The following is a 16,904-nucleotide window of genomic DNA, read 5'->3' on the forward strand; positions in this document are numbered from 1 at the left end:
GACTACACCTCAGACTCACTAAGAGAGAACAAAACAGCACAAGCGCTGAGAACACATTGGTTACCAGTCAAAGGGGGAAACACGGCGAAAGAAAAACCGCCAACGCAACACAATAATAAACGGCAAAACCGGATAGCTCAATGAAAAAACCCAAACCCCAAACTCAATAGAATAAGATTAACCCAATTCAACCAAACATACAGAAAAAGACCCAGACGACCACCAACTAACCCTACTAAAAACTCTCTAATACTCTGCATACCCACCACCCAACACTGAAGAAACAAGACACATACTTTCGCCACAAAAACCCAGAAATATACAAACACTATACCAACTCTGCACCTCGCCCAAGACACACATGAAACACCCGCATACAACCACCCACCAAACACCACACAAATGTCCATCAACTAAAAAAATATACCAGCAGACAGTGACTGTTTTTTTCCAAACTGAAGCCACCAACAGCACATCAAAAGCGCTATTGCGCTTTTCCCCCTCAATCCAACATACTAACTCATCCCAACACCCTTCGTTTTCAGATCCGTCTGGATGTCGGAAAACCATGCAAATGGCAACGGTGCATAGTATAAATCACAATAACACAACATCACATATAAAACCCAGCTGGTGCAAACAGAAAATTGACATTCTGTTTGGGCTGGGGTGGGAACACCACACAAACTCATTGCTTTTCTTTATGGCAGCCCAACTAAGCAGGAGTGTGTAATGGCAAAGCCCACCAAGTTAGGGCCCAGAGCCAGGATAGATGAACTTGACTCTGCGTGAGTGATCACAGCACTGAATACATGAATGCTTTGACTGCAATTATAAGCCACAATTCAGCCAGTCTTAAACACCTCGTTATAAACAAGTACAAAATATATTCAACAGCATTGTATAGACACTTAACACATGATTGAACATACGTTGGAACGTTGACATGCATAAGGTGGGCAGCTTATAGGGCATGCACTGGCGTAGACATATATTGCCCGGTGCACCAATGTAAAGGGCTCAACCATACTGCCACCAGTTGTGAAACTAAAATCACTGTGATAGGCCAATGCAACCAAACAAACCAGAAACTGTTAAGATGTTTTATAAAAACTGCTCTAAATAATGTTGATTGCACCGTCAAGAAAACTTGATTGCCCACCACAAGGGTTATGGCGGTTGATCGAGTTACTGTCTATTCTGCGCACATTGGAACTTAATATGAACTTGATAAAGCACAACTCGTGACAAAGTGAACTGGTTCTAGAAACCATCCTTATACTTTGTGTTACCGCATTGGGTCACATACTCGTACAGATGTGAGAAACAAGATGGTGCATTAAACTGTTACATCACATTAACGTTTCTGTCAGACTTCAATTTTCATTCCACATACATTCCATTTTTTAAACATCTCTTCACATTGAATCAAACTATACAGTTCAAATGCATAATTATACCGGTGAGCCTTGTTAATGACCTATTGCGAGCCTTCGTGCTAGCTGCGCAGATATTGCGTTTTAGCCTATGTAGTTATATTTAGGCACGGGATTCCGCCGTTTGTGTGTGCATGGAGATGTTCGCAGGTTCCCTCATTACACAGATGGATAAGGCATGCTCAGAGACATTTCATTTCCCGATTAAGAGCACAATCCAACAGTATGTAAAATAAAAGGCCTGCATATAAGAAGGGCTGCTCAGGTCTATATAGTTAACTATGAGCACCGGGTGGTATTTTCAGCAAGAAAGAAAACGGTAACATATGGTAAAAAAAAGCAAACAGTTTTCTTCGCATAGCAAATTAAGTTAAGACAATGCAAAGTATGACACTGAGTTCAGGCTCCTTTGTATGTGTAAGGAAAGCTACTTAAACCTGCAAAATTATCACAGGAATACAAAGATATGCAAAGTCGTATTCATGCCCAAATAGACGAGTCGAATGTGCTGTGATAGGAGTTTTTAAAGAGTCCTTGCACTAAATGAGGCGTGTGTTTTCACCAAAGGAAGTGGATGGTTTTGAGAACTCGGGCTCATAACGTCGATCGCAGCAAGTCCATGGCGTGGCAGCGTCATACCCCTGAAGGTCCAGGATTCCTGTGAATGCAGCCAGGACAGCAATGCAGGGACTCGTGAATGAAAAGATCACACTCCACACAAAACACGTGCTTGCATGCTGCACACACATAGACCTGTAGGGGAAAAGGCCAAACGTTACTAACAGCAACTGCATCACTTTTTAGATAAACAGCTACTCTTCCCTACATTTGCAGCCAAACTAAAAAAACTTTCAAATAGTCACACACATATCACATAATTAAAATATCTTCTTTATCGCGAGGAATTCGCTGTGCAAGAGGAAGAGAAGGTAACATTTCCTGTACCCAGTGTTACCTAAGCCTGTGATGTAGATAGTAACAAACAGTGGAGAGCCAAACATTCCATCAGGCTCCCCCTTTAGATAGCTTCGCTGAACTCAAGAGCTAACCCACCAAGAGGTACATGGGATGCAAGATAGAACAACAGGAGCAATGATGACAGCCATGCAATATGAATTAACTATTGGGTCCTATTATAAATATATACTCTAAGGGCCCGTGAAAGTCTATGGCTGTGAACAATTGTTAAACAATGCATTGGGTGTCATTATTAGTCTTAAGTGGGACCAGAATAATGGGCTGCACATGGATCGAGCAGCACAGCAGCTAAAGGCTGGCTTGGAAAAATGACCTTTGGTGAAGAGCGAGGAAGACTAGAAGGATGTTTAGACCAGGTTGTGTTCGAGCTGGACAAGCACACAGAATGTGACTGAAGGCTTGAAGAAGGTCTGTGCTCTCGGATAACTTTTGAGGCCGATGTGACAAAATCTACTCTCTCTCTCGACTGGGGAGTAAATGCTTTTCACGGCTCCAGGACACTTCTTTAGCAGAAGGGCAGTCTGACTAATTCACACAATGAGGAAAAGGATCACACTGGTCCCAATGGTAAGTCAGAGAACTGGCACGTCCATTTCCTGGAAGCTCCTCTTCAATCCTATTACAAAAACTATTCTTCAGCAAACTATGAATTCAGTCCCCAAAAACAGTTCAAACAGCCCTCAGCTTGGTATTCTAAATGGACACCTCCCGCCCCCAATCATCAATGGTATGATTTATATGATTAACTAATCTAATGGGGAACCTTATTGAAATGGAAAATCGACTCTTTTAAAAAGAAAAAAGTTGTATTTATTTTATTGAGCATTTGTTGGGCGCATATACAACAGAAATAAAAGTTACTTACCCCTGGTAACATTATTTCGCCTGGATTTCCTCCAAAGTATTCTTCATCTTTGATCTATGCAAGTCTGCATGCAGCTTGTTTCCGACATTTCTTTCATAGGGTCGAGCGTCGTGCAGCGTCAAATCTTGGTCTTCGACGGCCTCCGTCGCGTCCTTCATGACGTCGATGCTGATTTTATATATGCACGTGCACTGACCGTTACCTCAGTTCTTCGCTTTTTCCCCTCCTTAAGTAGCATGCTGTGTTCCAGGAGGAGAAAAACTTAGCATGGAGGGAAAGGAAGGTATAAGAAACGAAAATTCTAGGCAAGAGGGGATGGATGGGAAGGCGATGAGGAATATGTGGAAGGAACATCCAGTCGAAAGAACGGTAACAGGGGTAAGTAACTTGTTCTTCCAATGGATTGTGTCCACCCACATATTCCTCATCTTTGATAGACTCCCAAAGCAGTTTAAGATTGGTGGAGGGTGCCAAGAATATACTTTACTTGTTAATGTTGTGGAGGACAGCTTTGCCAAATGTGGCTTCCTCTCCTGAAAAAGAATCTGCACAGTAGAATCTACTAAATGTATGCAGGGACTTCCATGTTGCCTCTCTGCAAATGTCCCTCACTGGTACACCTTTTTCAAGAGCCGATGAAGCAGCCACTCCTCTAGTAGAATGCGCTATTGGACCTTCAGGTGAATCCTTGCCAGCCAATGAGTAACACTCATTTATGCACATCACAATCCATCTAGACATGGCTTGTTTTGTGACAGCTAATCCTAACCTATGACCAGCATAACCAACAAAAAGCTGATCATCTTGGCGAATATTTGCAGTCCTTGTGATATAGAAACTTAGAATCCTCTTTGGTTCTAAACAATGTAGTCTCTCTTCCTCCTTAGATGTAGGATAAAAAGGTGGTAGTGCAATACGTTGTGCCAAATGAAACTCTGACACAACCTTGAGCAAGAGGACTTAACCCTCAAAACTTGTTTGAAGATAGAGCTTGAGGCTCACTTACCCTACGGGCAGATGTGATAGCCACTAAAAAGGCGGTTTTTGTGGTGAGCATCCTTATAGGGCACGAAGGTAAGGACTCAAAGGGAGCTCCCATAAAACCTCTTAGTACCAGGTTTAGATCCCATGATGGCACGATGAAGGGAGTAGGCGGGAAACAAGTTTGTCAAGCCTTTCGGAAATTGAGTCACAATCGGTACTTTGAAATATGATCCCTCATCCGGAGATCTTTTGAAAATTGAAAGGGCCGCTAAATAGCCCTTCATGGTGGCTACTTGCAACCCAGAATGGGTCAAGTGAAGTAGAAAAGACAAAACCTGGGGAGGTTTACATGAGAAAAGAGAATCTACTTTCTTTTCCCTGCACCTGCTGCAAAATCTATTCCAATGGCAGCGGTACAGGGATTTAGTTGGTGGTCTTCTCACCAAAAGCAACACTTCCCTTACGTCTTTCGGAATGTCCCAATCCTTATATCTCACCCTTTCAGATACCAGGCGTGAATGTTGAGAGTCCTGATCTCTGGGTGAAGTATGTGACCTCCCTCTTGTGAGAATACAGAATTGGCTGTTGCAAGCTTATAGGAATGGCGGCTCCCTGCGCTGATCTGGATTTCATTGTGACAAGCTCATAGATTCCCAAGTGTGAAGGTAAAAGGGGTGGTTGAAACCCTGTTACGTTTGGCGCTGGTTCCGTGAAATTTTTCTCCTCACATCATGTCGCTAAATGTCAAGACACTGAGTGTATGAGTAGACTTGATTTAATCGGCACGTAATTGCCAGTGGTTAACTGGGCATGTGTAGTGCTTGGTCACATGAGGAAAGCCAACACGTGTTTTGACCCTAGATCTTTATCAAGGCTGTGCAATATATGGTGAGGTGCAAGTGTTAGGTGACATGGTAAGATACAGTGAGTCATTGTGACGCAACATGTTGTGAAACATTGAAGAATTCAGAATTGCATACAAGATTCATATATGCATTGTGATTAGTGCAGTGGGTAGCATCGTGACAAAGGTAACACGGACATGTAGAATTACAAACGATGAAATCATATGCACAGACCCCGTTGGTTTAATTTGTAAAAAAGGTGAGTTTTCGATGACCTTCACAAGAACACATCAAGAGAAAGTACTCCTAATAGCTCACCGGCCAGTTCAGACGTGGAAAGTGATACAGATTCTGTGGAAAATAAAACAACTAGAACGCCACAGACAACAACAGACAAGCCTAAAACCAGCGCAGCCACCAGCAGAAGCCATGGATACAATTTTTTAAAATCAAATACAAAGATAAAAACGGGGAACACAAACTCTCCCAGAACCCAGCACCCTCTAGTAGATACTACACCAAAGAGAAGAGACGGAAGAGAGGTACGAGAGGCGATTGCAAGAAACGCAACGGAAGAGTAAGAAAGAGATATAAGACAAACAAGGCTGCAGACAAAATTACAGCAGAGGGAACCAAGACGCTGAACCTGGTACACAACTTTTCCAGCTACCCACTTACTGAGATGGATACCAGCATGCTCAACAAGGGTCTTTCCTTTGCACCAACCACATCAGCCAACCTCAGACGCACACATAGACTTATTTAAGTACAACAGAAAACACAAACTCAAGAGATTCTTTGCAAAACAAGTAACATGGCAATCTGAGAAGAAGACCAAACCACTAATCAGTAACATCAACATGGAAAATCTTGAACTTACACACTTGCTCGTAAACTTGGAGAATGACGAGGTCATAGTCGACCACTCCAAAAGAGACATTCTAAAGGACCTCAACATAGAGCAACACAATGTCAACATACCCGAACTAAAGAAGACATCTAAATTCACACTGAATCTGCAAGGGGACAACGCCATTGATATCTTTCGACAAGCAGTGATCCTTGACCTCCAAACCCTAGAGGACAAACTACGTTACAAATGCGACACGAGACATGGCAACCTCACGTCAGAGGAACTTAAAGCTTTAAAACAGAACACGTCAATCTTAATCAAGGAGGCTGACAAGGGTGGTAATATAGTGATACTTGACAGATGTGATAATATTACTAAGGCCTTAACACACCTGTCAACACCCAAATGTTACAAACAACTGTTAGGTAATCCCACCAACGACATCAAACTACCAAATAGATTACTTACAAAATGACAACACCACCCTCTGCACTAATCACAATGCATATATGAATCATGTATGTGATTCTGAATTAATCAATCTATTACAACATGTTGCGACGCAAATGTCTCACTGTATCTTACCATGCCACCTAACACTTGCACCTCAACACATATTGCACAGTCTTGATAAAGACCTATGGTCGAAACACATGCTGGCTTTCCTCATGTGACCAAGAACTACACGTGCCCAGTTAAACACTGGCAATTACATGCTGATTAAATCAAGACTACTCACACACTCCGAGTGTCTTGACTTTTCATTTACCGACACCGACATGATGTGAGGAAACATTTTTCACAGATCTCTTGCAAGAGTAGGCCCTCTCTTTGGAGAAGATGAATTGGAGGGAAGATGGCCATTTCCAGAAGCTCTGGATACCATGTTCTCCTGGCCCACTCCAGGTCAATGAGGGTCATAGCTTTCCCGAACTTCCTCAACCTCCGTATTACGTGAGGAATGACGGGGACGGGCGGAAACGCACAAGTAGTGGATGAACTGCCAGGAGAGTTATTCCTTCTCTTAGTGCCCAAAATCAGAGCTGAATTGCCTCTCTATGTAGGGGCGTGACCCTACACCACATCTCTTGTTGAGGTAATGCATGGCCACTGTGTTATCGTAATTATCAGGAAACATTTTAACCATATCGAGGGCAGGAAGGCAATCAGCGCTAGTCGGATTGCTTTCAGCTCCAAAAGGTTGATATGGAGTTTGGATTCCGACTGAGACCAGTGTTGGCTTATTGAAAGCTCTCTCATGTGCGCTCCCCATCCTGAGAGGGAGGCATCTGTCAACTGTCGTCTCTGGCCATGGTTGCCAAACATTTTCTCCTCGCATCACATTCTCTCGGCTGGCCCACCACAGGAGATCATGGGTGACCTTTGTCGGGACCTGGAGAAGGTTTGTCATTCTGCCAGAGAATTGAGCCCACTGAAGGGATCTCATTCTCAGACGGACTTCTGGCACCAGAGAAATGCAGGATGCCATGAGCCGAGCAACCTTAGGAAGTCGTAGGCTGGAAGACATTGGGCACTGACATTTTTGTACCATCTGCAAAAGATGTTGAGCTCTTAAATTGGGTGGTGAAGCTTCCCTTCCCCTCTCCCCTCCCGAGGCTGAATCCAGGACCACTCCAATAAATTGAAGCGTTTGAGAGGGTGTCAAATGGGACTTGTTTGAGTTCAGGAAGAAGCCCAGCTTGTGAAAAAGGTGCAAAGTCCGACTGAGATGATCCAGGGACTGTTCCGGAGAAACAGCTCTGATGAGCCAGTCGCCCAGGTAGGGGTAGATGTGAATCCCCCTCCTTAGACTTGCTGCCACCACTGCCATAAGCTTGGTGAAAACCCTTGGGGCAGAGGTGAGCCTGAAAGGCAGAACTCGAAACCAATAATGAGAACCGCCAAATAGCGAACCTCAGGTACTTTCTGTGCCTCTGATGTATCAGCACATGAAAGTAAGCATCCTGTAGGTCCGGTGACACCAACCAATCCTGGAGTCGAAGGGCCTGAAGGATCTGCAAAAAAGTTACCATCTTGAACTTGTCCTTCCTAAGGAACTTGTTCAAACATCTCAAGTCTAAGATGGGTCGCACTCCTCAGTCCTCCTTTGGGATTAGAAAGTAAGGAGAGTACCAACCTTGGTTCCTCTCTGCTACAGGCACAATTTCTATCGCATCGGTCTCCAAAAGGGTGACAATCTCTTGTTGGAGGAGCGGATCTGGAACCAAGGTTGATCTTGTTCTTGGGGGGCAATTGGGAGGTCTATTCAGGAATGGTAGGCAGTATCCATTTGCTACTGTTTGTAGGACCAATGCATCCGAAGTTATGCTTCACCAACTCTGGACATGGTAAGACAGTCTGCTCCCCTCCACAGTTTTGTGGTTGAAGGAGTCATTTTGCTGTTCCACCTGCAGCTGAGGGTAACTCTGCAGGTGCTGAACGGGGAGTTCTTCCTCCTCTACCTCTTCCACGATATGGTCTTATTTGAACTCTTTGTGAAAACTGGCCTTTACCTCTAGATATGGAAGAATAGAAACAAAAAGAACGACCTCTCATTCCTTGACCTGTAGATTGACGGTGTCTTGTAGCCACCCCCAAAGATTTTGCTGTAGCTCTAGAAGCTTGCAGTTTTTCTAGACTGCTATCAGCCTTCTCCCCAAAAAGAGAAGTACTGTCAAACAGCATGTCTGAGAGACATGCCTGGATGTCTGCCGAAAATCCAGACTTTCCCAGCCAGGACGTGCGTCTAAGTAATGTGCTGGCAGCCATGGCTGTACTGGTTGAGTCCACTATATCTAAATTAGATTGCAGGGATTGTCTCATGGCATCTTTGCCATCTTCTATCAGGCTTACAACGCCTGCTCTCTCTTCTCCCGCTGGTATGTGCTCTGCTTCTAGAGCAGCCACATCCCAAAGGGTATGGGTGTATTTCGCTAATGCACTGGTAGTATTGGCAGATTTTAATGCTGTACTTCCTGCAATAAAAACTTGTTTAGCCAAAGAGTAAAATTCTCCCATCTTCCTTATCTGCTGAAGCCGAAGGATAGGCTGCAGCCTTTGAAGACGCAGTTGCTGCTTGAATCACTAAACTTTTAGGCGTTGGAGGCCTGTTCAGAAATGGAGGATCCACTGAAGCAGTCTTGTATTGCTTTGTCAATAACTTGTTAACAGATTGTATAGAATCTGGTTTCAACCTGTTCTCCATTACCCTTACTCTCAGGGTTGCATGGAATGGTAGTACAGCTTCCCTAACTGGTCCACTGTCTAGGATGTCAGTGAGATCATCACTTTCCACAGTGGCTGCAGGTCTGGACCATCCCAGATACTCGGCTACTTTACCAATAACCATTCTGTATGAAGAATCAGTGTAACCAGCTATTTCAGCATTACCAAATTCTGTCTCTGGTGATGTTTCCCCACTACTGGTTTCCCTTAATGTATCCACAAGATTCTGCATCTTGGACTCTTCTCATATGAATTCTTCTGGAACATTTGGGGTTCCATATTCATACCCAAAAGGGGGCTGATCCTCTTCCTCCTCCTCCTCATCATCTTCAAAGATAGAACCCATTTGCCTAACGAAATCATGTTTTGGAATGGGTTGGAACAATTAAGGCTCAGGAATAGATGTTACAATCTTTGAGAGCGAAGAATGCTCTGATGAAGTTGAAGATGTCGAAGGTTTCAACGGTTTCTTCGAAACTGTTGACAAATGCGTCGACACCTTATGTTGCTTCGAAGGCTCAATATGAATTAAATACATCGAAAGAAGGCTTCGATGTGGATAGTGAGTGTTGCGAGGTAACAGACACCATCTTATTTTTGTGCGTCGAAGAAGATTTCTTCGATTTATGTCAAGGAATCTCTCTTCTCGGGCTCTTAGGCGCACAAGAAGGGGACACACGGGACTCACTACCGGTCTCAATAGACGCAGAGGGGTGGCCACTTTTCTCAGACTCCTTAAGAGGAACACTCGGAATAGAGCAGCTATTAAAAATGTCTAACATTTTTAGGCTGAATTATTCGAACTCCGCTGGAGTAGAGTTCTTTTTTGGCAATTAACTATTTCAGAAGAGGAAGATGAAGACGACGGAGACCTGCAATGCCGTTTCTTATCCTTTTTATGGGAAGAGGATGATGAGCGTCGTGAATCGGACCTCAAACGCCTATGTTTCGAACGTTTTTTAACAGGAGGCATCGCTCGATTCAGAGGAACATTTCCTCTCTGAAGGGGTAAGGGCAAGGGATTTGGGAGAGGGGCCCGCAAGGGCAGTGCACGAGGGGGCAGGGTGCTGGCATCGACTGGGAAGAAGGGCCTAGAATCCTGAGAGGTTCATGAGGATCAGGCCACCAGTCACAGCGGCAGTGGGGTGATTGACAGGAAATGAAAAGTGGTAGTTTTGAGCAGTTTCCAGAATTTAAGGAGGACCAGCTCAAGTCTGAGAGGGGCACAGAGGCTGTTCCAAAGGGAGGCAGCAGCCGAGGAGAGGAATCTGACCCCCCAGTCTCTGCTTGGAGACGCATTTGACAGTCAAAGAGATAGAATTAGAGAAGCATAGGGCTCTAGCATGGGAGTATTTAGGGAGGGAAAGTTGGAGATGGTGTGGTCCCAAGCCATAGAAGGCTTTGTAGATGATACAGAGGGTCTTGAACATGATCATTGCAGCCACAGGGAGCCAGTGGAGAAATTCTAGGGTTGGAGAGATACAGTCCCTAGGCTTGAGGCCACGGATAAGTCTTGCAGCCCTATTCTTTTATTTATTTTATGTATTTGTTTTTTATGGTTCATACAAACCTTTACACAATAGATAAAATGCAAATGCAAATCATTAATACATACAATCATAATTGTTATATACAAAAGGTTAAACTAAAATTCAGGTACAGTTAAAAAGCTGAAAGATATTTTATACAAAGAGGATAAGAGCAATTCAAATCAATAATTTAAAACATATTCTACCTATCAGATCAATATATCCGATCGATACCCCCATCAGAACTGTAAAAAAGAATAAGAGTGGAAAGAAAATGGAGCGATACCCACCAGTGTGATTCAGCTAGTGGGGAAAAATACCAATATTTGCCTTCTTCCAGACATGAAGGGCAGCGCCTGAGATGACAATGGATTCCGCCGACATAATGGTAGCCTAGAATTGATTATCTACAATGTGTGAGATATTAGACACAAAATTGCCATACCTATCGATATACTCCCTTTCCAATTCTCTGCATTGGGTAAGGACATGCCGAGAGGTTTCTATTTTCATCCCACACAGGCGACACCGCCTTTCTTCTCTCGGAGTCCGGGACCAGCGCCCTGTATGCTCATATGTCGGTAAAATATTATATCGAAGATAGATAATAAACCTTCTGATTTCCCCACAGCAAATATTTGTGAGATAGGAACAAGGGGCCTCCTGTCTAAAAGTTTGCGTGCTTTATTCCATGTACATTTTCCGATTGGACAAATAATCAATATTAGTAAAGCGATCATGATCTCTAGCTGTTTTTCTTTAGGAGAATCATTCTATTAGGGTTTGGTAATATCACATCCATATTCAGATGCTCAATATATATATTGACAGTTTCTTTCAGATTCATTAGAAAGGAATTATTATGGTTATTACCATATTGTGCCGCCAAGAGACCATAAATGGATTTTCATCCAACAGGGTCAGTATAATAGTAAAATACAAGGTGCATTTTCGTATAATGCGCATTTATCTAATCGATGGAATACCAAGGTCCATTCAGAGTGCCGCCACTCGGACGGTCTGTGGGACCCCCAGTATAGTATGCAAGATTTTAGCTTCAGGATGGTCAATGCCCTCTGGCTTGCTTTCTGAAACAGTGGCCAAACCATATAAAATGCTTGGAGCTATATTGCTGGTATTGAGTTTTATAAGTCCCTCAATATTATTGCCTCCTCTCTTAAGCATGATATTTCGGAGGAGGAACCATTTTTTTTTCAAGACCTTTAATTGTAGATTTGTACAATAAATGTCTTTACTAGGGGCATTATTAATGGGTACACCCAAATACTTGAGTCGGTCACCTCCAATTTGGTGGCATTAATATACCAAGAGGGTACAGCAGCTTTGTGTCCAAAGATTAATATTTTAGTTTTCATACCATTAATCTAGAGATTATTTATTTGGCCACACTCAACTAGCACATTCAGGGATCTTTGGAGCCCTATCGGAGTGCGGTCTATGATGATGGTATCGTCAGCATAACTGATCGGAATCATCCCAATCATCGGGGGGAAGTTACAGACTGCTTTTATATGATGATCCATAACAGAAATATACAGGTAATATAATGTATGGGCCAAAACGCATCCCGGCTTAATACCTGTATTGGTGTGAATATCTGGTGTAAAGGCACCTTCCCCAATTACTTTAATCCTAACTTTAGTGTTAGTATACAAAGCGATGATAACAGGTTATAGACTGGTGTCAATCCCCCATTTATTGAGTTTGTTTCATAAACATGTTCTTGACACTGTGTCAAAGGCTTTGCTGAAGTCGATGAAGCATACATATAGCCGGTCATGTTTCTTTTGTTTAGAGGCAGCAATAAAGTAGTTTAGCAAGCTAATATTAGTATGAGTACCCATGCCACTACAGAAACCAGTTTGGAAGGGAGGTAATATAGCATTTTCCTTGATCCATTTATTTAATTTCTGCTGAAGTAAAGGAGCAAATATCTTTTGGCTAGCATCAACCATTGCCAATAATCTCTAATTGGAGGTTTTGGTGTGATCACTGCCTTTGTAGACTGGAACCATGATGGATTTCTGCCAACTCGGTGGAATGATGCCATCTCTTAATATTGTCTCAAATCGTTTTTCTAATATTGATGCAGAGAAAGGAGGATTGTCCTTAAATACTTTATTAGGCATCCTGTATGGACCAGGAGCAAGAGAGCTATTAATTGAGGTTATCACTACCATATCATCTTCGGCATCAAATCCTTCTAGAAATCTAGTAATCTAGTAGTCGGCAGATAGCCCTTAGTTCTATTTGTAGTGGCGCTGTGCGTATAATATAGCTTGCTCACAGCATATTCTCAGCGGGTTGAGCGCTCGCTGCTGCGATCTGAGCGTGATCTGCAGGTCGCAGGTTCGAATCCCGGCAAGTCCAACTCAGCCTTTCATCCTTCCGAGGTCGATAAATGAGTACCAATTTTGGTTGGGTGATATTGTATGTAAATATGTGCTCTGTAAAGCGCTTTGGATTAAGGCGCATTATAAATAACACATCATTATCATTAAATTAATTGGTCTCACTTTTAGTCTGAGAATGACTATTAATTCTAATCATGGTCCAGAATCTTCTTTCATTCCACTTATTCAGTCATTTAAATATGTATATCCAATTAGTATTATTATTAGTTGATGATTTATGCATTTTTAACCAGTTTTTGTATCCCGTGGCTGCCAGGCCCTGTTGCAGCCCTATTCTGGAATAGCTGGAGGGGGTGTAGGGAGGAAAGAGGGAGATTGAGAAGAACAAGTTACTTTCTTACCTTGTAAAGTTCTTTCGATGGGATGTTCCTCCGACATATTCCTTATCTTTGATGTTACCCATTCCAGCTTGCTTGCCTCGGAAATGTTTTCAGTAGAGGGCGCTGCGCGTCAAAGTCCCTCGAGTCGGTGTCCCTCGACAGCCTCCGTATCGGCGCCAACATCATCGTGCGTATAGACATACTTGCGCAGCGTCCGTTGCTCAGTTCCGTTTTTAAGCTTAAATTTGCTTTGCATGAATTGGTTATTAACCTTGAAGGAGCGTAAGATGCAACTACAAGGGAAGTTTTACTGCGGGGATGGATGGGAGGGGCGATGAGGAATACATCAGAGGTACATCCCATTGGAAAAACGTTACAAGGTAAGAAAGTAACTTGTTCTTCGAAGGGATTGTGTCCTCCGACGTATTCCTTATCTTTGATAGACTCCCATAGCAGTAGTGTAAAGAGGAGGCGGGAGTAAATATGAAATATTTTCCTATAAGAATGTACAGAATGCAACACAGCTTTCCCAAATCTTGTCTCCTGCCTAGAGGAGGAATCCAGGCTGTAAAATTAAGGAAAGGTATGTGCAGACGATCATGTGGCAGCCACACATATGTCTCTAATTGGAATACCTCTTTGGAGAGCTGAAGAGACTGCGATACCCCTGGTTGAATGAGCCCTAACATGTTGAGGGGGTACTTTTCCTGCCAATTTGTAGCATTCTAGAATCGTTCAAATGATCCACCTTGAAATGGTCTGTTTCGTGATTGGCAATCCTAATTTGTGCCCTGCGTATCCTACAAACAATTAGTCTGCTTGCCTTATCCTAGCAAGTCTGCTAATAGAATAACTCAAGGCACGCCTTGGATCCAGCCTGTGTAACCTCTCTTCCTCTTTCCCTAGGTGGGGAGGAGGATAGAACGAAGGTAAGGTTATTTTCTGAGGTTTGCAAGATAGAGCTTGTAATTCGCTCACTCTTCTGGCAGATGTTAGAGCCACTAGAAAGACTGTTTTAAGAGTGAGAAATCTTAATGAACAGGAATGGAGTGGTTCAAAAGGAGTACCCATCAGCAATTTTAGAACTAGATTTAGGTCCCACAATGGAACTTGAAAGGCTTTGCGGGATAAACATTAGTTAACCCTTTCAGAAATTGGATTACCAAGGGTAATTTGAAATATGAAGGCTCCTCAGCAGTATGCTTAAAGATTGACAGCGCTGCGAGATAGCCCTTGATTGTACCAATTTGAAGACCTGATTTTGCTAAGTAAAGCAAGAACGATAACACCATTGGTGTATTGCATGAAAAGGGTTCAATATTCTTTTCTATACACCAGCTGCAAAATTTGTTCCAACGGCAGTGGTATAAAGTTTTTGTTGCTGGCCTTCTGGGAGATACAAATCCTTGTATCTCAACCTTTCAGAAACCAAGCGTGAAGGTTGAGGGTTCTGATGTCTGGATGGAGAACCTGACCTCCCCTTCTGCAAGAGAAGGTCCTCTCTTTGCGGAAGACGAATTGGAGGGCAGATGGACATGTCCAGAAGGTCCGGGTACCACGTTCTCCTGGCCCAATCCGGGGCAATTAGCATCATGGCTTTCTAGAATCTTCTCAACCTCCTGATCATTTGAGGAATGACAGGGACTGAAGGAAACACGTACAGGAGTGGAAACTCCCAGTCCACTACGAACGCGTCTCCTAGAGCTCCTCTCGGGGGAAATTCCCTTGAACAAAACTGATCGCACTTACTGTTGATGCTGGTGGCAAACATATCCACCTGAGGGGTTCCTCAAAGGGTGAAGATCTCTTGAAACACTGCCTGAGCTAGCTCCCACTCGTGGGAAACTGTCTGCCTGCTGAGAGCGTCCGCCGTCAAGTTCTTCTCTCTGGCTAGGTGAACTGCCGATAGAGATTCCTTCTTGAATTGCCCAAAAACAGAGCTGCATTGCCTCTCTGCACAGTGGCAGTGACCCTACACCACCTCTTTTGTTGAGGTAGTGCATGGCCACTGTGTTGTACGTCATTATCAGGACATTCTTTTCCTGTACTGATGGCAGAAAAGCTTTCAGCGCTAGTCCAATTGCTCTCAGCTCCAACAGGTTGATGTGTAGTCTGGACTCCGATGGAGACCAACGACTGCTGATGGTCAAGTCGTTGGCATGGGCTCCCCACCCCGTGAGTGAGGCATCCGTGACTACTCTTATCTCCGGCCATGGTTGCCAAAACTGTTCTCCTTTCAAGATGTTCTCCCGACAGGCCCACCACTGAAGGTCTCGAGCTACTCTGTCCGGGACTTGAAGGAGATCTGACATTCTTCCTGAGAATTGCGACCATTGGGTTCTTAGTGCCCACTGGAGGGATCTCATTCTCAGGTGAGCCTCTGGCACTAGGAAGATGTAGGATGCCATGAGGCCTAGCAACCTCAAAAAGTCGAATGCTGGTAGACGTTGGGCATTTTGAAACTTGGTGACCATCTGTAGAATATCTTGAGCCCTCACCTCTGGTGGCGAGGCTTTTCCCAGGGAAGTGTCCAGGACTGCTCCAATGAACTGGAGTCTCTGTGATGGTATAATCTGACTTCTTTAAGTTGAGGGAGAAGCCCAGCCTGCGAAGGAAGTGGCAGATATAATCTAGCTGGATCTGAGCTTGTTCCGAAGATACTGCTCTGATCAACCAATTGTCCAGGTAGGGGTAGACGTGGATCCCTTCCCTCCTTAGACTTGCAGCCACTACCGACATTAGCTTGGTAAAGACCCTCCAGGCGGAGGTCAGCCCAAATGGTAGAACTCGAAATTGATAGTGAGAGTTGCCAATTGCAAACCTCAGGTATTTCCAGTGTTTGAGATGGATTGGCACATGGAAATAGGCATCCTGAAGGTCTAGAGATACCAAACAGTCCTGAAGATGGAGAGCCTGAATGATCTGAGAAAGAGTTACCATCTTTAACTTGTCTTTCCTGAGGAATTTGTTCAATTCTCGCAAGCCCAAGATGGGTCTCAGTCCTCTGTCCTTCTTTGGAACTAGGAAGTAGGGGTAATACCAACCCTTGTTCCTCTACGCTACGGGTACCGGTTCTATGGCACCCTTCTCTAGCAGGTCTACAATCTCCTGCATAAGGAGCGGGTCTGGAAACTTCAAAGAGTTGTTCCCCGGTTCACGACTCTGAGGAATGTGTAGGAAGGGCAGGCAGTAACCTTGGGCAACTGTCTCCAATGCCCAAGCATCTGACGTAATAGCCTGCCGTTCTGCCAGATGTTGAGTTAACCTGCCCCCTACTGGTGTCTTGTGAGGGGAGACCTCAGAGGGGTTTAGAAGTGGCTGACGCAGATGCCGAGGGTAAAGTGGCACCTGCTGCGGCTTTTGTACCTTTTCTCCGTCCACCACGGGTGAATCGCCTCTAGCCCCTTTGAGCTGGCTGTCCTCTCCCTTTTCCG

General features: G+C 44.0%; 1 protein-coding gene across 2 annotated transcripts in view; it reads right to left on the reverse strand.

Moving 5' to 3' along the window:
• Window positions 1-867: 867 nt before the first annotated feature.
• The window catches only part of LOC138511696 (general transcription factor IIH subunit 2), a 1,250,606-nt gene continuing 1,234,569 nt past the window's right edge, over window positions 868-16,904 (reverse strand). For both annotated transcript variants that reach the window (XM_069627529.1, XM_069627530.1), the window contains one exon: window positions 868-2,189. In XM_069627529.1, the coding sequence (XP_069483630.1) occupies window positions 1,976-2,189 (214 nt within the window). In that variant the 3' untranslated portion in view covers window positions 868-1,975. The remainder of the gene's footprint in view (window positions 2,190-16,904) is intronic.

The sequence above is a fragment of the Ambystoma mexicanum genome, chromosome 6p (genome assembly GCF_040938575.1).
Source record: "Ambystoma mexicanum isolate Mex_15411 chromosome 6p, UKY_AmexF1_1, whole genome shotgun sequence".
Classification (NCBI taxonomy): Eukaryota; Metazoa; Chordata; class Amphibia; order Caudata; family Ambystomatidae; genus Ambystoma; species Ambystoma mexicanum.